Here is a 26,413-nt window from a genome sequence, read left to right on the forward strand (position 1 = left end):
AATTGAATATTCTAAAATAATTCATCAAAGTAACGTTAGATCTAGACTGGGCTAAGAGCCGTGCATGACATGTCCTCTTAACATCTCCAAACTTAGCACTCATGACTCTTTCTCTTACTCAGTACATTCCAACTATCCTGGGTGGCTTACCAAGGGTTCATGTCTCAATGCCTTATATACATCAATTTCATTTGTCTATCATGTCCTTCCTGCAACTCTTCACCTACTAAATACTTTACAAGTGTCAACTGAAAGCTTATTCCTTTGGAGAGGAAATTCATGATCACACTGTCTGCCTCATCCTATCCCTCATATTGCTAGTTACTCTGTCATAGCACAAAATTATTTCCTTATAGCATTGATCAGTCTAAAACTACTTTGCCACTCATTTATTTAATTGTTATATTTTCATTATCTACCTCAAATGGAAAGCTCCAAGAGAAAAGAAACCCTGTTTACTTTATTCAGGAATGCTCAGACCTGTTTTTCAGATACCAAACACTAATAAATATTTTAGTAAATTAGTAGAAATTATGTTATTTAAAAACTAAATACTGGTCATATAACTCAAACATGGATTTTATAATTTTAATTTTAGAAGCAATGAGAATTGACAATTATTTGAATCAAAACCAGTTTTTTATAGAATATATATGGAAAAATATTATAGGTTACTTACCTCAAACATCTCATTTTATAGATAAGAAAACTTGTATCTAAACAGGTAAACAAACTTAACAGGTAAACAAACTTAGCCAGTGTCGGATATTTTAAAATAATAATTCCTAAATGACTTATTTTTAAATTTTATAAAGTCTTCTTAAAGTTACAATACTTGGATTTTTTTAAAAAGTCCTTACTGGGATTATGTACCCTATTGCATTCTTTGTTGAATTAGTCAATAGGTGATTAATTCTCTTTCTTCGGAGATTCTGCCGGGAAATATGAGAGAGATTTGGAAAATAAACCGTCTGGTGAATGGACAGCAAGTAGGAGATCATTAATAGAAGAAGAATGAATTATAAGTAAGAATTTATTGAAGAAATAACATTGATTTCCAGGCCAGTAGAACAACAGGATAGACAGGAAATTAAGCTTTGTGATTGTTGTGAATATTTCTTATATTTGATGTAAATAATAAAATTTTCCAGGCACCAGTCTTAACAGGATTTCATTTCTCAAACAGCCAAATAGTATGAAAATACGCCTTCCATATTCTCAAGAAAATAAATTCGGGATGATTATAGATTCATTTTTTGAAATATTTCTGAGCATATTTTTTTCTCACGTTTTAAGCACTATTATCAAACTACAGTTAAAAATCACAATCCCATTTTAGCAGGGAACTTCTGCCTCTGGAAATGCTTTCGTATATTTCCATGACCAACCTCTGAAGGGAGTGTAATTATAGGCTTCAATATGCACCTGGGTGAAAATTAACTTTTAAGCAGCCTTTAAAATAAGCGTTTTTTAATTATTATCATTATGCAAAAGCTGCATAAATGCCTTTAATTGTACTTATAAAGTAACATTTGCTATAATCACCTCTAATATCCAGGAGCAACCACAAGCGTTTTCTTTTCTTTTCTTTTTTTATTAAAAATAGAAAGAATCCTCATTATTGATTCACAGGTCATTTTATTTTATGAGCACAAATGTTATTGAAATACATCAACTGCTAAAATTTAACATGTACTGAATGCTAGTTACTCAAAGTGAACTTAAAACATCTTGAAAATGTGTTTAATTACTGAAAGAAGTTTAAAGGTCAATAAACAAGATATTCAACCATAATGTTGAATTTTGTGACTTGATTAGGCTTGGATATTGGGCATAACATTTTAAAAGAGAATTAAGATTGAATATTCACATTTTAAAAATAAGAATGTGTTGCATTTGAAGCTTCCTTATTTTTACTGTCTCTTAAGAAATGATATTGCTTAAAATTGCTATGTGTGTGTGTGTCTGCATATGAGTCAGAGAATAACTTTTGTTTCCACAAATTGTTACCAAAAGACAAAATGAACCACAGGTCTATTTTTATTCAAAAATAAAATAAAAATTTGAAACAAAAAATGTTTCAAAAACTCATGCAAACAAACCAAAAACGCCTATAAAATAGCAGCTTGAGGTAGAAATGGTGAAGGGGCGGGGAAGAGAGGCGTACACTGTGATAATGCGGAGGGGTGGTAGCAGCTGCTTCAACTTTGGTTTTTTTGTTTTTCTTTTGATTTTTTCCCTCTCCAGCTACTTTCTATAAGAAACATGTGGGAGATGAAGATGCGGTATTTCAAAAACAGTTTTTATTTTGGGATAGAAAACGTATTATTCCAGACAATTATTCAAAAAGTAGCCATTAATGATTAGATTAAACGAACTATGATGTTTGTTTTTAATACTATATGTAATCATAAATCTAGTATCAGTCAGAAAATTCTGATGTTAATTTATGGAATTTCATATGCTTAATTATGTTCATAAAATTTAAATATTTACATTATTGGCTGTGGTTTTTAACAAACTTCAAACTGCAAAGTTATAGCTCGGTGAGAATAATAATAATTAGTTTAGTTGCATTAAAGGATTTAGAGATAGAAGCTGAGATCTGCGATTATGTTTTTCCACTCTGCTTAGGATTATTTCCAGCCTTTCTTTAGAATGGAGCCTTTATTAGTGAAGGCATAGTAAGTTCTATTTTCATGGGAGACAGGTTCATGTGGGACTCATTCCCCAACCTGGTCCAGTCTACTTTGATTAATTCCATCCTCCTAAAACAGATTCATTTCTAGATATGAAGAAGAGAGTTACTAAACGCCAAGTAAACCAATGGATAACCCAATCTATGAAAAGATCATTGAACATGAATTCACAGATCTATGCATTTCTCAGAAGAAAGATTTGTAACCTGTAATGATATACTTTTAGTCTTTAGAGTTTTTATAAATGGCATATTTTACAAAGGGTATGTTCTGCAAACTTGAAAGAAATGGAGAGCAAATGAGTTCTTTATTCTTTATTATAAGATATTACAATAAAGAAATGGCTTGAGAGAAGACTGATCATGTGAATCAGATTCATAATTTCATAATTTTTTTTTTTTTTTTGTGAGGAGATCAGCCCTGAGCTAACATCCGCCAATCCTCCTCTTTTTTCGCTGAGGAAGACGGCCCTGGGCTAACATCGGTGCCTATCTTCCTCCACTTTATATGGGACGCCACCACAGCATGGCTTACCAAGCAGTGCGTTGGTGCGCGCCCGGGATCCGAACCAGCGAACCCCGGGCCGCCGCAGCGGAGCGCGCGCACTTAACCGCTTGCGCCACCGGGCCGGCCCCATAATTTCATAATTTTTAACAGGCATTTACAGGATGAGATAATGTCCATTCCCTTATATCCCATGTAGCCCAAGGAATAAAAGAATGAAAACATAAAGAAAACTTAATATTGCTTTTAATACATGTATTTTAATTAATTTCAGTTAATTCTGAAGACTCTTATTTTTATGAATTATGTTGTTTCCTAAATAATTAAACAATCTAGAAAGCAGAACCTGCATTATTCCCTTTTCTCCTCTTGCCCACAGCCGACATTCAGTTCCTTTAACAAATCCATCAATAAATGAAGTATGAAAACTTGGATGTGAAGTGGCAGCATTTTAGGACAATTTCCTAGTTGATATGGCTCATGATAGATAAACTTGTTCCTTCCCCAAACTATAAAACCTCTTCTTTACCAATCCCATATCACTTATCATATATATACATATTTCACTCAAATTAGAAATGAGGTCTATTTGTCTTTCTTTCTTGAAAGCATGGAATTTATGAGTTAATATCATCATACTCTTTACCTTAACATAAAAATCACAGTTGTTGACAATACACACACAAGAATTTTAGAATTTGATGATGTAAGTGTATCTTATCCGTAAGATGAAAGTATTGACACTTTGGGGGAATATAGTATAATGAAGCATATTTAGGACAGCAAATTATGTCAACAAACAATTATGATTTTATTTAAGGATGTCCATAATTTTGCTTTAGATGCCTTAAACCAGAAAATGGACTACATTTATTTGGCAAAATTATACATCACTTTGGAATTTTCATGAAAATATCACTTAGGATGCCATTTTTATGTTGTTTTTATTAATCATGAAGAGCTAATAGATAATTTTTATTGCTATGTCAATAGAGAGCAAATATTGATTTTACAAGTTTTGATTTTTCAGATATAGAATTAAAAAACACAGACTTTGTGCCCGTACAGGAGGTTCTTTTCTTTTCAGTTCTTCTTTGAGTAAACTTTTAGCTACCGGAACATCCCATTTGTACAGCACCCATTTGTTGCGTCATCATACCCACTCACCATTGAGTAGACTTGAGCAACAAAAATGTGACTGCTAAGCTACTGACTCACGTAGAATAAATATTATTCTTGTCCTTTAAGGACAAATCCTATAGCCTGCTTGGAAATCCTAGGCTACCCAGGAAGGGAAGCCCAAGTATTAGATGCCTGAAGTCCACGCTGCATGCTCGCAGCTCTATTCTTATAATAGTACAAAGGGATTATGTCCTTGATGCTATGATGATGGTAAGTGGAAAAATCTCACCCTGTTGAAAGCCCAGCAGCTATTTTAAGCATCTTCACTCACAGAATTTGGTCAAAAGAACTAAGAGTATCAGAAAAGCTGATGTAGAAGAAGAGTTCATGGGCTTGTTACTTTTATGTGTTTGGCATTTGCCAATACTGGAAGGGCCTCAAAATAAAATCAGGGATATGTTTTCAGAAAAACGTAAATTATATTTTTTTCGTAAACTTTTTTATTAAGAGACACTTCTTTGAGCAATTTTATAGTCAATCTATCTAATGTATGTATATATATTTTTTTTTTCCTGAACTTAAATTTTTCACTAACACTTTTCTTCTGTTTTCTGTGAATATGATCAAATTGTGACATCTACCTTAGACAAAATGTGTCACATTTTGTTTTTGGCTTTAACTTTATATGTAATTCTCAATTTTCTGAACCATCTCCAGCAACGCCCCCTTTTAAACACACAGACTTTTAAACAAAATCAAGACACCTATAACTGATCTATGCAATGTTGAATGTTATTTCTGAAAAAGACCCTATAAGCTGAAATTGTTGCCTGACATTAAATTACCTGGGTATGTGCCAAAGGAACACGCAAGTGACTGAGATTCTCATTTAGATTTGCTTTGCACTAAAAGAGATATACAATTTCTTAAATAGCAACACAAACTCATTATTTATGTAATTTTTATATCATGTATTCAGTTAGAGAGTTCCATTATAGTTTTTAAAGAGTGACCTTGGATGTGTATCAGAGTCGAGAATTTGAAGACAACTGGAGTAAATAAATTGGGGACAGCAGCCTTGGCTACACAGATGAATAGGAGGAAGAGGAAATATATAAGAAATCACAGAAATTGTACGTGTGTATGTTTTCACATATATGTACTTAGACATAGTGACTCTTAAAATCTATAAATAAGGATTAGGCTGAAATGAATATATGGCTGCTGCAGATCATACTTGCAATATTAATTTTGATAACAAGATGATGTTGGTCAGATTCTCTCTTTTGATGGGTTAACAATGAGACCCTCACCAAATAAAAATAAGAAATAATAATGGTAATAAACAGTTCATAATTGAGGTACCTATTAACTATGGTATTTCTACTAACTGTAAGGGAATGATTGATATGTGACAGATATGGTGGGAGCAACAGGGATAAGGGAATGTAGCACAATGGGAAGAGAAATGCCTGTCCTATGTATCCCATCCTTCCTTGCTGCATCGAAGATCTCCTTCTAGTCCTGCAATAATGTGCAAACTTCTTGGGTTGATATCAGTCAGGATCCAGTTAAGAAAATAGAAACTACTCTTTGTCTTTCACAAAAAGGATATTTATCACAAGTTGTTGATTACATAATTGGATTAGGTGTGTATGGTTTAATGCATTAGCACTTTCTTTTAAGAACATTGCATGATTCAATGCTATTTTACTGAAGTGGTATTAGGAAGTTAAAGTTTGTCGTTGTCTTTCCTTGAGATATTTTAATACTATACGTTTGAGAATGATAACAAAACGTTTATTTATTTATTTTTTTGTGAGGAAGATCAGCCTTGAGCTAACATCCATGCTAATCCTTATGTTTTTGCTGAGGAAGACCGGCTCTGAGCTAACATCTATTGCCCATCCCCCTCCTTTTGTTTCCCTTTTTCTACCCAAGGCCCCAGTAGATAGTTGTATGTCATAGTTGCACATCCTTCTAGTTGCTGTATGTGGGACGCGGCCTCAGCATGGCTGGACAAGCGGTGCATCGGTGCGCGCCTGGGATCCGAACCCCAGGCCGCCAGTCGCGGAGCAAGAGCACTTAGCCACTAAGCCACAGGGCGGCCCCAACAAAACTTTTAAAGCCGATGCTTTTGTTGTTTCTTGAATGATCGACCACATATACTAATAATAAACACTGACAGCATGCATATAGACCTACTGTTACCAAAAATATTTTGTGCATATGTATATAATCTAAGAGCTTTCATGAATGAGGATGTTTTTATATATACTCACACATGAATTAGAAAGGCTCTAGAAATCAGCCAATCTTAAGAATCCCAATATAAAAATGAAGAAACTGAGAATTTCTTTTAAATATTTTAACCAATGTGTACTTTGATTTTTGTAATATCTGTCACCTCCTTGTCAAAATATATATGCATATTCACATACACATGCACATAGTCTTTGAGAGGACATAGAAATTTAAAAGCGTAAAACTAAAGCAAAAAATCTTCCCACTTTAAATCTCAAAAATCTCCAATATACTCTCTCTTCGTCATCAAATATAATCTATTTGAAATATATTCCAAAATATATATATTTGTATATAAACATAATTATATATAAATATGAATAAACAATATATTTCAATCTATAATATATAATTTGAAAGATTTAACAAATAACATCTAGAAAATATTTTAATTGTTATAATTTCAGAATGATAGCATACAATGTATATATCATGAATAAATAAGATACATAGCTAATTACAAGTATTTCACTTTTAATATAAGCAGGATTTCACAAGAAATTAAACTAATAACATAAGAGATTTGATACTTCTCAATAACACATTGAACAATAAAGAAAAAAATTAAATTACTATCAAAATGTGTAAAATTCAAGTGATTTAAATGTCAAAACTTTTAAAAATATTTACTTTAGAATTCAGATATTTTCATTGTCTTAGACAAATAATGTTACGAAATATTTAATGAAGTAAGAAAATCTTGTTTAAGGACCAAAATTTACAATCCCTTGCAAATATAATGAATGCTATTTTTCATTAGTCATATCTTTAATTTCTACTTTTCATTTGCCTCAATTTATTACTCTAAGTTTAGCTAGATTCTAACATTTTATATTTTTACTCAGTAGAAATACTTTTCTTTATCAATTCCTGGAACATAATAGTCAATCATCCTTGATTAAGTCTAATTTAGTGAGTTGATATACTGTTTTTCTATATATGAAATAAGATCACTTATTTTTTCTTACAGAATAAATGGTATCATTGCTGATTTCCTACGCATATAAGAATTGAATTTCTTCAGATAAACCTTATGTTTCTTTTGTGCCCACAAAGACATCTGGATAGTCATCAGAAGTGTAAAAATCCCAACTAGAAGAAAAAAGAAATAATTATCCTTTCTTTCTTATTTCTATGATGGTTATAGTAACTTATGTCAGAAAAAAAACTATCATATATAGCTCTTAAAATATTTTTCAAACGTTGCATATTTCTCTATCAATTTTCTTTACTCATATTCATTGCCTAGCATAATATATGTTTAATCAATATTTGCCACACGGATGAATAAACACGGAAAACACATAGCAGAGATCAAAATAAATCCACATTTTTTATATCTCACTGCCACAAAATATTCCCAAATAAGGAATTTTTTAATCTCTTTGAATTTTTCAATAATAGTTTTCCATATGCATATAATATACCTGTACATACATGACAAACCTTATTAATTATTATTCAAAATTTTTGTACAGTGAAACAAAAATTGGATGAAATGGATATTATGCACATCCCTTCTAATACATTGAGTTCATTGCAATTCAACTTCCTTGTGTGTGTTAAAATGCCCAGCAGTCAAGACAGTACACTCACGCTCCCAGACTCCCTTTCACAGACACTCACGGACACTTGAAGACACAGCACACACACATGTCTATATACGTGCACAAGAGATAGTTTTATTACCATTATTTATTAGCATTATTACTACTACTACTTCTGTAAAATCTTGTCGCTTAATAAATATATTCGGATGACATTTCCTAGCTGGAATTAAGTTGCAATTAAAATATCCAAAATAAAAATAAAAATGAAAGCATAAAATCCTTTTGCAAACATGCAAAACTTACTACTATTGCAACTTGCTCCCAGAAACTACTTCTCCTAAAGGTGCATTGACTTCAATTAATTATCAACAAACCCAGATCTTACCTGGCAGTGTTTGTGTCATGACTGTGAAACTAATCCATGACCCAATCTGTTAGATTAAAACATAAATTAACAAATATCTATGGTTAATCTAGTAATTTGTTCATTGGTGGCGTTAAATAGGTAATTTGAAAGCTTACAACACAATGGAAAATTATAAGTAGAAATAAATTTCCCCAAAATAACAATTTTACTGTTAAATATGATAAAGGTATAAAAATCCCATAAAACAGTATCATAGTCATAGGAAAATGGAGAACAATGTTCCAAAAACTTTGATAAAAATTAAAATCCCGAAATATCTCAAGACATTTTATACGAAGATTATAAAAATGTCTTTAAATATAGATACATATATTTGCAAATATTTCCTTTTCTGCAGGGAAAATTGTGGTTAACATGTTCCAATTTCCTATGCCTATAACTTGAATTGAAATCTATATCATAATCTATATCTCTATCTATACCTTTATCTACAGATAAAACCTATATATATATATAAATCTATAATACATATAAAAACATAAACACATGCATGTAATACATCATCAAATAAAGTTCAATTATTTACAAGCATAAATAGTGTACCTCATAGGTGTAGTTAGGACATGAAACCAGGAAAAACATCCATGTGAAGGGATTATAATTTGGACTTGGAAAACAGGCATTATTTCCTTTTAGAAAGGAGAGCGGAATGTCAATGATGCTACATATTGCAAATTTGATCATATACTTTTTATATAATTCTAAATTCCCTAGAGCAATTATATACTATATGAAATGTCATCATATATTTATAGAAACCTATTTCACAAATTTCTCAGAAGAGACCCAGTTTCAAACGTTATGACCTTTTGACTCAAATAGAATATCTGCCATTTTCTGACCATGTCTACAGCTATGTTGCTGTAAGATTACAGAATACATCATGATAATCATTTCCTTAAGATTTTAAATAACACAAAATATGTGTTATTTTGCATATCATAATATTTGCAGCAATATTGCATACTGAGATTAATAAATGCATTTTAACAATTGCATGCCTCTTCCTATTCTCCTTTAGTGTCAAAAAAGATATTTTTGGTGGAGATTATTAAATACCTCACACGTCTCTTTCTATTAAACTAGTGAAAATCCAAAGGAAATTTTATAACAATGTCATTTATATCAAAAAAGTGTGAAAATCTCTCATAAAAGGATTACAATGAATATCAGTATAGTTAATATTTAGAAATACCACATAAATTATTTCTGCTCAGCAATCAGGATAGTTCTTTACAGCTCTCGTTATACTTAGCATATTGTCACTTGATTGTTGTTAATTTTCCAACTTTCAAATTTTTTCAAGAAACATTTAGATAAATTTACACTGATTTCAAGTTGCACTCTGAGCTGTGACATTTGTAAAAGTAAATATGAATTATAAAATTACTGTCTATTCTCTTCAGCAAGATTTAATCAGATAACACATCAACTAATCTCTTTTAGTTATAATTCTAAAGTCATAATGAAATGTCAATATGTTGTTTTCAACATTGTAACTATTGTTGAAATATCAAAGTAAAAAATATACTAGGTGTTGTGCAGATTTCATGCACTGCTCCTTTCAAGATAAGGATAAATATGTAAGCCATTTAATATTACCAATTCTCTTGGTAACATTTATGCAAACACCTCTGTGTAATCTTCATATATTCCTCAAAAGAAGGATAATTGAGGAACCAACCCACGTTATAGTAACAGAGGTGGAAGATGTACACAAGATAATCTGGGTTAAAGCCTCTGGTTTATAACTGTTCAGCCCCTGGAGGAAGTGGAATGATCAGGGCCCGCAAATACACATTTCTTCCAGATTCAGTTCGTAGATTAAATAGCCAATATGTCTGTGACACAGAAAAACATCTGCAGATAAATATTGTCTCAACTGTACATAGTTGCTGTTAATTGTAATAATATGTAAGTTTTGGTGTTACTAATTTAAGACTTACATTCCCATGATATGTTTTCTCAACCTATAGTTACTATTTATAATAGAGCTTCTATTAAAAAAAAGTCTGAAGGCTTTTTACATTACAATATTGTACCATCCAAATTCTACTTCATGCATAAAGTGTTTGTTCCACAGCTTCAAGGAGTATTGCTGGCAGAGAACCTTCGACCCTCAGCACCCCCCTATGAAGATTACCTGGCTGAAGGGAGCAACCGTTTCCAAGGTCACACTCACTTTTTGGTTTAGTCTTAATCTAATATTTGATTAATATGGCAAATTGATGAGACTCAACTCAGAACAACAGTGATTGTTCATCCCAGCTTTCTTTTTTCCCATCTAAAAAGTCACTCCCAAACAAACTTCCTAAATGCTAATCTCTATCTCAGCATCTGCATCCTAGAAAACTGAACCTACAGTAGTTGACACCAAGAATGGCCCAAGAAGCAGATGCTGGAGTGATATTTTAGAGTTGAATGAGCTCCTGAAGAGCCTGCCATGAGTACCCATCATTGATGGTAGGTGCACAACAGATAGTTGCTGGTACAAGGTAGCAGTGCAAATGTAAAAGCTTTTACCAGTGGTGTACTGGTATGTTTTACTGGTGGAAGAGAATGCCTTATCAGGTTCAGTGGAATTAAGTGGTAATTACTATCAATGTTCTTGACAAAGACAGCTAAAACTGAAACTAATAATTGACAATTAAAGGCCAAGTGTGAAAACTAGAGGATCTCTTTGGTAGCATTCAAAGAAGTTCCTCCTGCAATGAGAGAAAGGCAGAGAAAGCTGAAGACCAGGCCCAGGACTTAATTGCAAGAGTAGCCAAGCTCCAAAGAATATACAACTTCAGTCTAAAGCAGATCTGCTAAGCCGAGGTCATTGTCTACAAAATCTTGGAATATATAGATTTTCACGAACTCCCTTAGCGTACAGAAGAGGCCTACTCCTCCTTATTTAAAGCTTAGCACACTTCCTCGCTTAAAGGTAATACAGAGGCCTTTGTGTTCTAAGAAAATCCCCTCTAGGATCTTCCCAATGTCCCCTCTTAACCCCTATGCTATAGTTAAGATTATATCACGATATAAACTACCTGAGGTTGTTCTGGTCCTGATAAGGAAAAAAGGAATTATGCCCCAATGAAGCTGTAGGACCCAGCCAACATGCACAAGAAAATTATAGGAGAATACCTATGTGATGATTGGGTTCTGAGGGTGTTTGATAAGAGGGGCAAAATATAAAATTGGATAACAGTAGGTTTATGTTGTTGGAGCACTGTCCTGGATATAGAATTTAATGCCCTGCTAAGATAGTACAAACATACTAACATGCATCTGGAAGCACGAACAAGGCAATGGCCCACAGTGAGTGAGGAAGAAATGTTAGAATCCCTACAGCAGGCAGAGAAAGAAGGTATTAAATGGCTCAGATAAGTGGGGATCCTAGAGTAGACAGTCTATATGAGGCTGAAAAGGGAAGCCCCCTTTCCACGAGAGGCAATTTTTTCCATGCTCCATATTTCCATGTTCTTTCCCATGTTACATGGAAGCATCTAGAGGATACACCATTTTCCAAAGCTTTAAGGAATGTGTTAATGAAAGGGCACCACCATCACTAAGATTAGTGTTGGCTGTCTGCAGTTCCAGGCTGACTGTTAAGTGATGTCATCTTAGAACTGGGCTGACTAGCAGTGATTAGGATTAAAGGATCCCTCCCTCTCTCCCAAATCAAAGCCAATTCTAGTTGCACTTAATTGTCATAAGCCAGAATGAGTGGTAAATTCATAAGGGTTTCATCCACAGAAAAGCCGATCAAAAGAACACAATGTTTCTGGAGGCTAGATTGATACATATTCCGCAATGCTATTTCTGAATTTAGGCAAACAAAATAAATTAGAAATGAATAGTGCAGAGACTTTGGGCAGCTAGCTCAATATAAAATTCACTATTCCTTTCCCAGTTTTTGGACTTGAACCAGTTGTAAGACACTAAACTCACTGACAGAAGAACAGTCTGGAACCCCAGGAAGAAATACCCTGAAACACCAAAATAAGTAACATGATAATGATTCTCACATTCCTTTGCTAAAGAACTTCACTAAATGATATAAGGTCATTTGTTTGGAGAATTGTATACTAGTGGAAGTAGAACATCCCTACATTGCAAGGACTGTTAGACACAGTGCGTCCACCAGGTCCAAAGTGGTCATCTCCGCAGACACTGAATGAATAATTGGACTACACATACTTTGTAGTCTGCGCAACCTCCATATTGATTTCTTGGCCTTTGGAGAAAGAGCTATTGCAGGTGGGACAGGCAAGTGGAAGTCTCTGAAATTTCACACGTTCTTCTGTATATATAAGACAATACTATATCCTAGGGAGAGATTAGTGCCACACTTAAGATCTAAAGTATGCTTGGGTGATGTTCTCCATTATATCACCACTTAATCTAGGCCCTGCAAAAGCAAGATGTATTTTGGAAGATGACAGTGAGACCTGCAAATTTGATCAAACATTATCCACCATTGCAATTGATTACCAGATATGGTATCTTTGCTAAAGCAGATTAACCCAGGCTGAGGTATATGGATATAGCCACTGAATGACAAATGTGTTATTTTCATCTCTATTGGAAAAGAATAGTTTACTTTTCCTTAAAATAGACAATGGTATACATTTTCAATATTTTTCTAGGACTATTTTAATACTGAGCCTCTCTCATAAAATAACTCAAGGAGACCCAGACTGGTTGGACGTCTCGCTGAAAATCACACTTTTGCACCACATCAACAACATTATGCTATTCATATTGGATGAGTAAGGAGTGACTAGCATGTTGGCAGCTTTATTAAGACACGCGTGGTAGGGCTAATATTAAGACACAGGACGTGGTGGGGCTAATAAACACTACAAAGTTTTAGAGGCATCAGTAAAATGTTTTGAGGCCAAATGATTGTGGGCATCACCTTCAAAACAGGGGAAATGTATTGCAATTTGTACCTCCTACCATTAAGAAGAAAGCAAAATGCCTTGTAGGACTCTTTCCATTAGAAAGGTATCATTTTACACAGCAGAGAAATCTGCTTTGAACCATACACCACGTAGCACAAAAAGCTACAATAGTTTAGTAGGGCTTGAGGCAGAAACTTGCAGCAGGCTCAAGTTTTAGTGCAAGCACTCCTGCATTTGGGCCTTAAAATTAGGTAGACACTCTATATTAAACCTATCAGTGGTGGGAAAAAATGTGTAGAATTTATGGCAAGCCCCAGGGGGATAATCACAATGCTGAACCCTGGAATTCTGGAGCAAGGCCAGACCATTTGTAGTGGAGAATTATATAGTTCTTTGAGAAAATAGTCCTGGCATGCTATTGAATCCTGATAAAGATTAAGACCCTATTCTAGGGACACCAATGACCATGTGCATCATAAGCTGAGTTCTGTTAGACATAGCAAGTCATAGGTCGAGTGAGACCAGCAATAGTCCATTGTAAGATGGAAGTGGTATATTCAGAATGAAACATAAGTAGGAAATAAGGTACAAGAAGCTGCATTAGCAGGTAGTCTAGAAAACCATGTTATCCGCCATTGTTGAACCACTGTGTCTCCTTTGACTCACCCATATGGCCACTTCAGAGATCCATTAAGGCCAGCTGAAAAATGAGGAAGAGCCTGAGGATGGTTTAGAGATGAGTTGGCTAGTATGTTGGTATAAGCCAATGGCAGCTGCATTATAGTCACATTCAGGGGTCTCCTTAAAAGACAATAGTTGGGGGGGGGGCAGTGATTCTCCCAATGGGCAGAGTTTTTGGAGTTGAAAGAGATGTATTGAAGTCTACAGTGTACACAGAATCACAGGCAGTGTCAAATGGACATACAAGTCAGGAATGTCCATGAATATAAGAGTGGACATGAAGTGTGAAGATCTTTGTATCACATTAATGCCCAACAGGGATCGTCTACGATGGAAGAGACAATAAACAACAGGTAGAAAAGATGACTCAATGTCAGCCAGCCTCTGTAATGGACTATTCCATTGCTGGAAAATGGGTGATTGAGGGGAGTATGGTGGCAGGAATGGAAGCTATGCTTGACTCCATAGCATGAACTCGCACTTACCAGGGCAGATCTACTACTGCTGCTGCCAAATGTTCAAACTGCTAGCAATAAAGAACAACAAGGAGACCATAACAAGGCACCATTGCTCATGGAGACTAACCAGTAACCTGATGGCAAGGTGATTTATTGGACTCCATCTGATCTGAAAGGGGGCAGCAATTCATATTTGCAGGAAAAGACACATTGTGAATAGTTTTTCTGTTCTTTCCTTGGGGTCCTAAGTCAGTCCTATTATCCAAGGGCTTACATAATACATGATCAATTAACATATCCTCCATTACATACTGCTAGTTTAAGGAATCCACTTTTCAAAAAGGAGGTACAGGAGTGGGTCCATAACCATGGGAACTTCTCATATCAAATCCAACGTCATCAAGAAGTTGCCAACCTGACAGATTGATGGACTGATCTGTTGAAAGTGATGGTGCTCAGGGCAAGCTACCCCAGGAGGCACCACTCTGGTATGTGGATTATTTCAAGCTGAAGACAATAAGGACTCAGAGAACTCAGGAATAATATTTGAGTTTCCCCTCCCAAACTGCCTAAAGAATTTAAAACAAAAGATCTGTTTCAGGAAGGAGTTATTATCATGATGGCTGTAAAGATAATGTAGGATAAATGTTACAATAGGAAAGGCACCAAGCCCCTTTTATCAAAAAAAAACTCTGTCTCTCCCTGACCACATTATCTATAGACGACCCTGAAAAGAATTGTCTTCCTGCCCTCTGAAGTCCCAGACACTACCCACCTCCAACACGTTCCTCGCCTTTAGCTGCAATACTTAAGCAAGCAGCTTAGACAGAGGGACGAGTTGCTCGTTTCTCTCATGTATACATGTTATTAAACTTGGTATTATTTTCTCCTGCTAACCTGTCTTGTTAATTATTTGGCCAGCCATAAGAACCTTAAGGAAAAGGGCAGAGGGAGATTCTCCCTCTCTCCCGACAAAAGCATAGCTACAGTGCTGACTTAGGGGCAATGTACATCTTTAAATCAACGATAAACTGTAGCCCATAGTTGGATGGGGATCTTCCTGCATCCCATGACAGAACATTCCCCATTTAGGGACAAGGATCTGAAAACCTGAAGACCTTAGAGTTGTAAGGATGGAAGAACTACTGTTGACAGGGTAATTGACCCTGATCACGAAGAGAGGCACGCCTGCTGTTATGCAATGGGGTAAGGAGAATATATTTTGCCTCTAGTACTTGGATACCCCTTGGTACTCCTTTGACCCATGGACAAGGGCCACTTCCATGTCCTTATAAGGACATGGAGACAGAATCTCAGACTTTCAAGATGAAGGTCTATGTCATACCAACAGACAATCCCTGAGATGTTAAGTGTGCCAGTTGAGGGTGAAAGAAATCTAGAAATTGTGGAGGAGGAAAACAGTGCAAATCAGTTGTTATACCAAGACCACGTGCAGTGGTGAAAACTGTGTAATTTCCCACTAACATGTCTCTTTCAAATTTCCCCCAGAAAGAAAGGCCCAGTAGCATCCTGGTGGAGTTGCTCCCAGAAAGTACACAAAAAAATGGATCTGTGAACTAAAAGAGTGGACTGTGATAGATGCTGCAATATGCTGCCTAGATCACCATCAAGAATGATGGATTTCTTCCATAACCGCTGGGAGTGCTGGTAGCAGAAAGCTTTCAACTGCCAGACCTTCTGAGAGGATGGCCTTGACTGAAGAGAGCTCTCTTATCCCAGGCCATTCACATTTTTCAGGGAGACTCAAATCCAAATTACCGTTTCTCTAGTCATTCCAACTTAGGGCAACTCTAAAGAGTTATCCTACCTTCAGATACCCCTGTAGAATTGACTGAGGCCACTCTTGAGACAACATCATAAACTCAATCTCCCACTCAGCACAATTCTCCTGCCTTCTTTCTTCTCCATACTCTGTAATAAGCTTCTTTTAAACTTATTCTATATCAAATTATGTCTCCTGGGGAACACATTTTGTGACACCTTGTTTAAACAATCTATTAAATGGTCTCCCTATACATAACTCATGCCTAAAGCACAACTAAGAGACAGATATTCCTACAGACGTCAATTAATATGTAAGTGGGGAGATAAAAATCCAAGAGTAGCAGAGACTCATTTAGAGCTGACACAGAAACTGATAGTTGGACAAGGATTTTACATAAGGAAAGAGAATGTATCGAGTGTGTAGGTATCTAGAATTCATGATCAAAAGAAGAGAGTCGACCTTGAGAAAAGGTCTGAGGCCTGATATGTCAGAACACTGGATGTGGAGAACTGAAATAAAACAATTTGAAAATAGTGAGGTCAGAGGTTTTTGTTCTAGAAGGCACTGCTTCTGAGAGAGAAAACAGTAGTATAGGAAGGCAGCTCAGATGGGGAAGACATTGCTTGGAGGCTTACAGGGGAAGAGAAAGAAGGAAATGGTTCTGGGAATTAAGCCATTTAGAAAAACAAAAGAGTGTTTAGAGAGTCAAAAAACACAATGAAACCCCCATTCCTTCCAGAGCACACTCAATTTTTTAGAGACATCACTGTCACTTCAATCACCCCATCTGTAAAAACATTGGTTATTTTTCTTCAAGGACAATCTACGTACTTAAAAATGAAAATAAGTTGATCAGCATTCATATAAGGTTTCTATGTGAATAAAATAGAAAGTGAAAATCTTTTTTTGCTACTAATATAATTAACCACCCAAAAAGGAAGCAGAAAAACAAGAGAAAAAATTTAATATAAGATGTCAAAGAACATAACCATTAGGAAATGCCCAAACTCAAAATAGATATGGACAAAACGGAAGAAAGAAACTGAGTGTTGGTTGTACTCAAGAAAGAAATTGTAGAAAAGGAAAAAATTATCTCAGTAACATGGAACATACTTCAATTTGCCTAAGGGTGGAATGTTCAATAGAATAGAGGATTTTAAGTCAATGAACAAAAAAAGAAAAAAAAAAAAGAAGAAAGAACAAACAGAGCTAAAAGTAGAGAGAAAGTGATAGATATATAAGATAGAGGCACATGTAACATATGTATAATTTAACCCCCTATCACTCCGCAATGTAATGAAATGAATTTTAAAACTGTAATAAAACTTTCTGGAACTAAAAAAGACATGAATCCACCTACTTGAAGATTACATCATGTCCCTGGGAAAATTGATCTGAGATTATCAACTCTAAGACATATGCTACAAAATGAACAGACTTTAATGATGAAAAAGTCTTCTGAGTCTCCAGGCAAAAAGAAAAAAAAAGCCAATTAACAAAGGAGAGGAGTAGATTGTCATCTGATTTCTCAAGAGCACCATACAAAGCAAGATAAACACTGGAGTAAACACACACACACACAGTATTTCTCACATGAATAATTTCAAAGTCATGTTTAACTTAAAATTTTCATTTTCAAAAAATGACACCTTCCAGATAAATAAATAAACTTGAGCAAGGTCATATTGTTAGAGGGTAAGAGTCAAGACTAAAATTTGTGACATTCATAACTTTGGCAATGTTAGCATTTTTATAGGATTGTATTGTGTTTTGCTTCTGCACTAAAAATAAATCAGACTGTCGGAAGTTTTTCATCCGGGTTTCACATACCTCCAAAGAGAATTCAGTGGATCTGTGAATTTGGATCAGATAAAAATGGCCTCCAATCTCTTAATGAAATGCATGTTTTACTTCAATACAAATGCAGACAACAAACCACAAAAGCATTTGATTAATCTGTTAACTTTTTTCAGCAAGAGAAATTACAGATATTTTCAAATTATATTCCAGTTATTTCAGATATTGATATATATAGTTTATGGTCATCAGTACTCAAAAGCTTTAGTTATCACAGTGTTATTTAATAAGAAATATATTATTATATTACAACATTTTTCATATGTTCAAAAATATTCTAACATAATAAATTTCCTTTGTAATTCTATGTATTTTATTATAAGAAAAAATTATTCTGGAAAGTGTTTCATATGCTTCAGCAGCCTGTCAGAAATGTACAAGGCAAGAAAATGTTAAGAAATTCAGGTAGACATTAAAACACACTTGAAGAGACAAATGCACCTTTATATTTTCAACTGGATTGATAACAACATGAAGTCCAAATGTTGAACATTGCCTTTTGAAATGTATGATTAAAATATGTAGCATTTATAATAATCAGCTATGAATCCCTACCTATAATTGAGCCTGAATGAGAAGATTGATTTACCTAAATATCTTTAAAAGATTTGGACACTAATTTTTTTCAAATACTTTTAACTAATGACCAAATTTCAAATGCTTTCCCAGGCATTGCTTGTATTAATTATTGTGCAAATTAGATCAAAATTGAACTCTAACCTAAGTAATTTGGATACTCATTGACGGATTTCATACTGCTTTACTTCCTAACCATATGTTTATTTTTTCACATATTTAAGTGAGATTGTTGTTTGGGGTGTGTTGGAGGTGAGTGTGGGTGTGCACATGCATACCTCATTTTATAAAAACTATTATTAGGACTTATGATTTGGTTTAAATATCTGGAAAGTTTAAGGATAAAAGGGTAAGGATTGGGGCATAGTTTCTTAAATGTTCTCAACTATGCTATTTCCCCTTTAAAAAATTTTTGACTTAAGGCTTTTTAAAATAATAATTAACATAATTCACTCTAGAGAAGATTAAAAGGAAAAGACTAACCTGTGTGATTGGGATGAGCCAATACGACATTGATGAAATGATTTCCAGCTTCACAAATCTGCAAAACATTTTAACCTTTTCAGTGTGATATACCTATGCCTGTTAAAAATGTATTCTGTATATAAATATCCATGTAATATATCAATTCCAAAGATTATAACTCAAATTGTAAGGAGAGGAAATTTTGTATGTAACAATGAAAGAAGCCATTTGTGGGCATATATAGAATCAAAATAATGAGTCATATTGAGTTAGAAATTCTGAAGATACTCCTGACCCCATTTGACAACTGGGTTCAAATTGCCTGGTTAATCAGGTTGTGCTGATTATCTGTTTTGTACTTGTTATAGTGGGTCAATTTTCATGCCATGAAGAGAAAAGTCATGTTGCTGTAGATAGACTTGGCATAGGTTTACATATTCTAAGTGTATTAACAGAGTAGCAACCCTTCTACTGCAAGGTTGGTAGTTTGGTTTCCAGCTGGTTTCTGCTCAGTTTAGAAAACCTATTGTAAGTAATACTGTCCCACATAGACAATTGCTGCTTGTCCGTCATCTGACCCCTTGATCATGTACACTCCACTGGTTGTGCCTGTTAGCAGGCCGCTATGAACTTCTAAGAAGCTCAAGCTTTACCAGCATTTCCTGGGGCTGTTAATGCTCCCAATCTGCGACATGTGTCCTCAGAAGGTAAGACCTTTTAACCTTCGTCTGCCATATATACCTTGTCTGGTTTAACACAAAGTATGTTTTCAACATATAAATACTATGCTATTAATGCTTATAATTATAAGATTAGGTTATCCAAAATCTTTACTGTTGAGAGTCATTCCATTTTTCACTATAATATATTCCCATAAGCTGAACACCCTTTTAATGTGGTGCCTTTAATGCTATTAATCTCTTAAAATATATTTTATTTTTTTCTTTTCAACAAATTTGGTATGCATATAACAATATTCCTATAATTGTACAAGAGGGTCCTAGTTTCTCAAGTTATCATTAGGAATGCAAAGCTGAATTTTGCATTTTCAGATAATAATTTTACAGTTGAAATGATTTACACGTGAATGTGGTTAAGAGTGTCGGTTTTTGGTTGGATGGACTTGTGTTCAAATTCTGCATCTTTCACTTACTCCTTGTTACAGATTAAGTGATTTAGATACTTGGAATTTCATTTCTTCACCTAAATGCAAATATTAATTCCTACCTCATAAGTATTTTATGATGATTAAATGAAATCAAGTGTCTGACATGAACTGCTCAATAATGTTATTATGATAATTTTAGTTACCAATGTCATCAATAAAAACTTCTCCAAAGAATTATCCTACATTGATCTCATTCCTCTAACTTTCTATCTCACACATGTCAACACTATAAAACACTTAATTACCAAATTAATGATTTATTATATGTCTATTTGGTCTTCATATCTTCTGCTCATCTTTCAGTCCAGACACTTGTGTCCTACTTATTTCATCACTTACAGTGCCAAACACAAAATGGGATATATGATAAAAATATTTATCAATAAGCAAATTAACTTACCAAATCTTTGTGAATAAATCATATTTTAGAAATTATAGTTTTTCTTCTGGTGAAACATATTTACTTTGTGATTATCAGTATTTTTATACTTATTCAACCATCAAAATATTTTCTTTTTCCTACTTATCACAACAAAACTAAATATTAAAACATTGATCATCTACCCATAGTATGGACTATGAATCAAATGGCATTTTGGTTTCAGTTATACCAGAAGAGTAACCTTATACTAATGCCATAATTTATCATTAGGTGCCCCTTCCCCAACCCAATACACTGATGAAATGTTCATCTATATACATTCTGGGAGTGGGGAGAAAAAAATCACCAACTATATCTATGTGCTTAGAGATGCTTAGTTTATCGTCAACTAAGCAACCCCCTAATGGATTTTGAAGAGCAATTGTGACTATCTGTAATTATCAGCTTAAGCTTTGGCTTTAAAACTCCAGGGAATAAGTGAATCCAATACAGTTTGCAGTAGTAATTGACCTAGATAAAAGTCTTTGATACAATCTCCTTTTGGGTCAGGGCTGAGTAAGATTAGAAAATTCAGTCAGTGCTATAAAACTCAATATACGGTTCTATCATTGATTAAAATTTCAGCAGCACATTAAATGCGAAACTCTGGAACATTTCTCAGTATGATTTATACATTTCTTCTGGGTTGATTCTTATCCAAATTATTTGTCTTCATTTGGCATATTATATGTTAAAAAACAATTTAATACATAAAATTTGGGGCAGTTACTATCATTAGATTTAATTTTACATTATTTAAATTTTAAATTATTTTTGATAAAACATGTGGATGCTATCTACTACTAACTATGTATAGTCTCTATGTAACACAGATGGTACAGACATTGTAGACAATAAGTATACAGAAATGTAAAAAAAATACTAAGAAAACGTTGTCCAGATATCTTAAAAAAGAAATAATACTGAAATATTATATGTAAGAACCATTTTTCTGCATTACTGTGGTGGAACAAATGAATTTGAAGTTATTTCATTTGGTTTGCTCATATACAAATTGATAGTTTCCAACAATTTCACTTTTTTCCCAAAAAGTTTAACCTAACAAAAAGGAGACTATACTTCCAAACACACTCACAGAGAGATAAGCAACTCTGAGACATTGCCAGAACAGCCTTAGTTGTAAAGAACAGCCTTAATTGTAAAGAACAAGATGGCTTAAATTTAAAAAGTCGCTAGGTGTCTGTTGCATTACAGTGTGAATAAACTTAACATTACTGACCTATACACTAAAAGTGGTTAAGACATATAATAACATACAAGAATAACATAAAGACACATCATAATAACATAAAATGCTAAATTTTATGTTGTTTTACAATTAAAAATAAAAAAATCACTGGGTATAAGTGTTTTAAATGAAAGTGAGCTTTAGAATGGTAAATAATGAAAATTCAAATCGACTTCACATTTGAATGCATAGGTGTGGCTTAAACTAAATTTAAAAAAATATTCATTTGTGCTTCTTTTAGACAATCTTTATCGAATAATTTGACTACTTGTTGCCTCACACTGGCATTCATTTGAATAATATCAGGATGTTAATGATTCAGTAGTCCATTCTGGATTCCTCATTGTAATCTTTATATGAATAAATAAGAAATATGAAATTGTCAGCTAATATAATTGAAAGAATCACAGTGTTTACATGCAAATATCATCTTTTCTTAAATGCTTTGATTTAGAAAGTAAATGGAACTACTCAGTTTTTTCAGCACCCTTTTTACTCTCAGTTCTCTGACATTTCAATTTTATTTTTAATCAGTACGACTAAATATTTAAAAATGTACAGTGTAGAAAGTGTCAAATTAATAGCCTGCAAAGGACTTTAGTTAATATATTAGAAGTGATTTATCATACATCACATTGTGCTCTACAATTTTTACTGAAAATATCCCCCATTAAAGCCCACTGTACCCAGATTGAAAGATACGATTGGATCAGAATATATGGAATTTCAGTAGTAAAGATGCTTATTGTTAACTGCTAGGTACTGTGCCTTGGTCAGTAGCACGTTGTCATGTGGCAAAGATGCCAATGACTAATGACCAAAACAAGAGATGGAGGGAAGCCAACCTGAAGACATCCACTTTTACATAATTACTGTATTATTTTTCCTTACAAAATTTATCAAGTTAAGCTTTCTCTCCTTTAAATAAGTGAAAGTGATGTTTCCATAGAACAACATTCAAACACCCTAATATGGAATTTGTAGCCATCAAGGCTCTATCATTTTGTCTTAGTGAAATCCTTTTGGTTTCCACAGGAAAAACAAGTAAGCTTTACTATATGATCTCATAATATTTTTACAGGAGTGAAAATGATCTATCTAATTTCTGTATATATCTGTTCCCCCTGAGTTTTATATGCATTATTATTATTATTAATTATTGGCAGACCCAATATCTTATAATTTTATCATTTGAGCAATGTGGTAATCATTTTATTAATTTCTTTGAAATATAGAATCTGCTATAATGTTTCTAACACTCATAATCTGGTTTGTTTTGAGTTTCCGCTACTTTTATTTTCTCTATTTATAATAATAATAACAACAATTATAACTTTTGTTTTATTTACTTTGCCTTAATCAATATTTCAAGAATAATGAAAATCGTGGCTAACCACCTGAATACAGAAAGGTTCACCAGTGAAATGCATCAACTATGCTGATCTTGGGAAGTCAGTTTCTACTTTAAAGGATAAGGCGTATTCACCTAGACTGATATAATATTTGATAATATAAGCCAATATTACATTGTATTAATATTCATAATTCTAACATAATTTATATTACCATGCTCATAAAATTATAGAACTTTATTCTATTCGTAATCTCTACTTATTTATTATGAAACCCACTTATATACGTTTCTATTAAAAAATAATAAGGATAACATGCATTCTGTTTCAGAATAAATATATTCAATATGTTAATAAAGGTTTAAGAGAAAATATATACACTAAACCGTACATTTTTTTCATTAGGACTTTATTTTTATATAGTTCACAGCAAAATTGAGAGGAAGGTACAGAGATTTCCTGTATATCCTTTGCCACCATACACGCTTAGCCTCTCCCATTATCAAGATCTCCACCAGAGTGGTCGATTTGTTACATTTGAGAAACCTACATTGACACATCATAATCACCCAAAGTCCTAGTTTGCATTATGGTTCACTCTTAGTATAGTACATTCTATGGGTTTGGACAAATATATAATGTGCATCTATCATTATGGTAGCATAGTATTTTCATTGCCCTAAAAATCCTCTGTGTTCCTCCTGTTCATCCCTCTTCCCTCAACCCATAGCAATCATTGATTTTTTGTTTGAACTAACAGCTGTGCCAATCTTCCTCTACTTTGCATGTGGGACGCTGCCACAGCATGGCTTGATGAGTGGTGTGTAGTTCCGCTCCTGGGATCCAAACCTGTGAACCCCAGGCCGCTGAGGCAGAGCACACAAACTTAACCACTACACCATCTGGCTGGCCCTCACTGATATTTTTTACAGTCTCCACAGTTTTGTGTTTTCCAGAATGTGATATAGTTGGAATCATACAGTATGTAGCCTTGTCAGATTGGCTTATTTGACTTATTAATATACATTTAAAGTTCCTCCATATCTACTCATGGCTCAATAGCTCATTTTTCTTTAGCACTGAGTCATATCCCATTGTCTGGATGTGCCACAGTTTATTTATCCATTCACCTACTAAAGGACATCTTGGTTGCTTCCAGTTTTGGCCATTATGAATAAAGCTGCTATAAATATCCACGTGCAGGATTTTCTGTAGACATAAGTTTTTAATTCCGTTGGGTAAATACCAAGGAGTGTGATTGCTGGATCATATGGTAAGAGTATGTTTAGTTCTGCAAGAAACCACCAAACTCCTTTCAAACTGACCATAACCTTTTGCACTCCCACCAGCAATGAATGAGAGTTCCTGTTGCTCCACATCCTCTCCAGCATTTGGTGTTGTCAGTGTTCTGGATTTTGTCCATTCTAATTGGTGTGTAGAGGTATCTCATTGTTGTTTTAATTTTCATTTACCCGATGACTCACGATGCAGAGCGTCTTTCCATATGTTTATTTTCCATCTGCATATCTTCTTTGGTAAAATAGCTGATAAAGTCTTGGTCTATTTTTTAATCGAATTGTTTGTCTTCTTATTTTTGAGTTTTAAGAGTTCTTTATATATTTTGGATAACACTCCTTTATTAACTGTGTCTTTTGCAAATATTTTTTTCCCTTGTCTTCTCATTCTCTTGACATTGTCTTCCATAGGGCGATTTTTAATTTTAATGAAGTAGCTTATCAATTATTGCTTTCATGGATAGTGTCTTTGGTGTTGTATGTAAAAAGTCATTGCCATAACTGAAGTCATTAGGATTTCTCCTGTGTTATCTTCTAACAGCTTTACAGTGTTGAGTTTTACATTTAGGCCTGTGATCCATTTTGTGTTAATTTTTGTGAAGGATGTAAGGTCTGTGTCTAGATTCCTTTTTTTGAATGTGGATGTCTAGTCATTCCAGCACCATTTATTATGACGTTCTTTGCTCTATTTTATTGTCTTTGCTTTAACCAATACTTTTTACTTTTGAAAATGAGTAATTGTAGGATTTTAAGTAAAAGTTCAAATATTGCATTTACATTATCGCATGACATGAAAAATAAATTTTTAATAGTTCTTTTATGAATTTATTTGTTGCATAAAACTAATATTTTATTGTATAAACTTTGCTATAGGAGATGATATTTTCACTCAATAAATTGTAACTCAAACTATTTGCTTTTGGAATTGATTTAATGTTTAAAATAGTTTATCTTAAAAAATAAATAAATAAATAAAATTTAAAAAAAAGGGCCGGCCCCGTGGCTTTGTGGTTAAGTGCGTGCGCTCCACTGCTGGCGGCCTGGGTTCGGATCCCGGGCGCTTACAGACACACCGCTTCTCCGGCCATGCTGAGGCCACGTCCCACATACAGCAACTAGAAGGATGTGCAGCTATGCCATACAACTATCTACTGGGGCTTTGGGGGAAAAATAAATAAATAAATAAAATTAAAATAGTTTATCTTTATATCTGTGGTCTACCTCATTACCACAATTTTGGAAATACCTGAATTATTTTTTTAATCCATAGATCTTTCATGAACTATTATATAATACAAGAATGTGCATTTACAGTGCAAAAATACAGTATAAGAATGGCACCAAACAATATAATTAAAAAATAAAGAAAAATACTTTACATATACTAATTCTGCAGTTATTATTAAAAAACACATTTGTAGTGATTGTCTTTCCAGCAATTATTTTTATATAAGCTTTGATATTATATATTTTAACAATGATAATTTCTTTGGTTATAATAGCTGCTGATTTTAATTGAAAGCATCACTACATTAGTAGTAACTCAGTTTTAGCTGAAAAACCAATGATAATTATAACAAATTATAATAAAATAATAAAATATA

At 33.7% G+C, this 26,413-nt stretch overlaps 1 protein-coding gene across 1 annotated transcript in view; it reads right to left on the reverse strand.

Moving 5' to 3' along the window:
- Positions 1–7,593: 7,593 nt before the first annotated feature.
- TECRL (trans-2,3-enoyl-CoA reductase like) overlaps positions 7,594–26,413 on the reverse strand; it is a 108,236-nt gene continuing 89,416 nt past the window's right edge. The window contains exons 9-12 of the mRNA XM_058546388.1: positions 19,343–19,400; positions 9,150–9,235; positions 8,565–8,610; positions 7,594–7,721 (exon numbers count right to left, since the gene is read on the reverse strand). Coding sequence (XP_058402371.1) covers positions 7,594–7,721; positions 8,565–8,610; positions 9,150–9,235; positions 19,343–19,400 — 318 coding nt within the window. The remainder of the gene's footprint in view (positions 7,722–8,564; positions 8,611–9,149; positions 9,236–19,342; positions 19,401–26,413) is intronic.

The sequence above is a fragment of the Diceros bicornis genome, chromosome 8, assembly GCF_020826845.1.
Source record: "Diceros bicornis minor isolate mBicDic1 chromosome 8, mDicBic1.mat.cur, whole genome shotgun sequence".
NCBI lineage: Eukaryota > Metazoa > Chordata > Mammalia > Perissodactyla > Rhinocerotidae > Diceros > Diceros bicornis.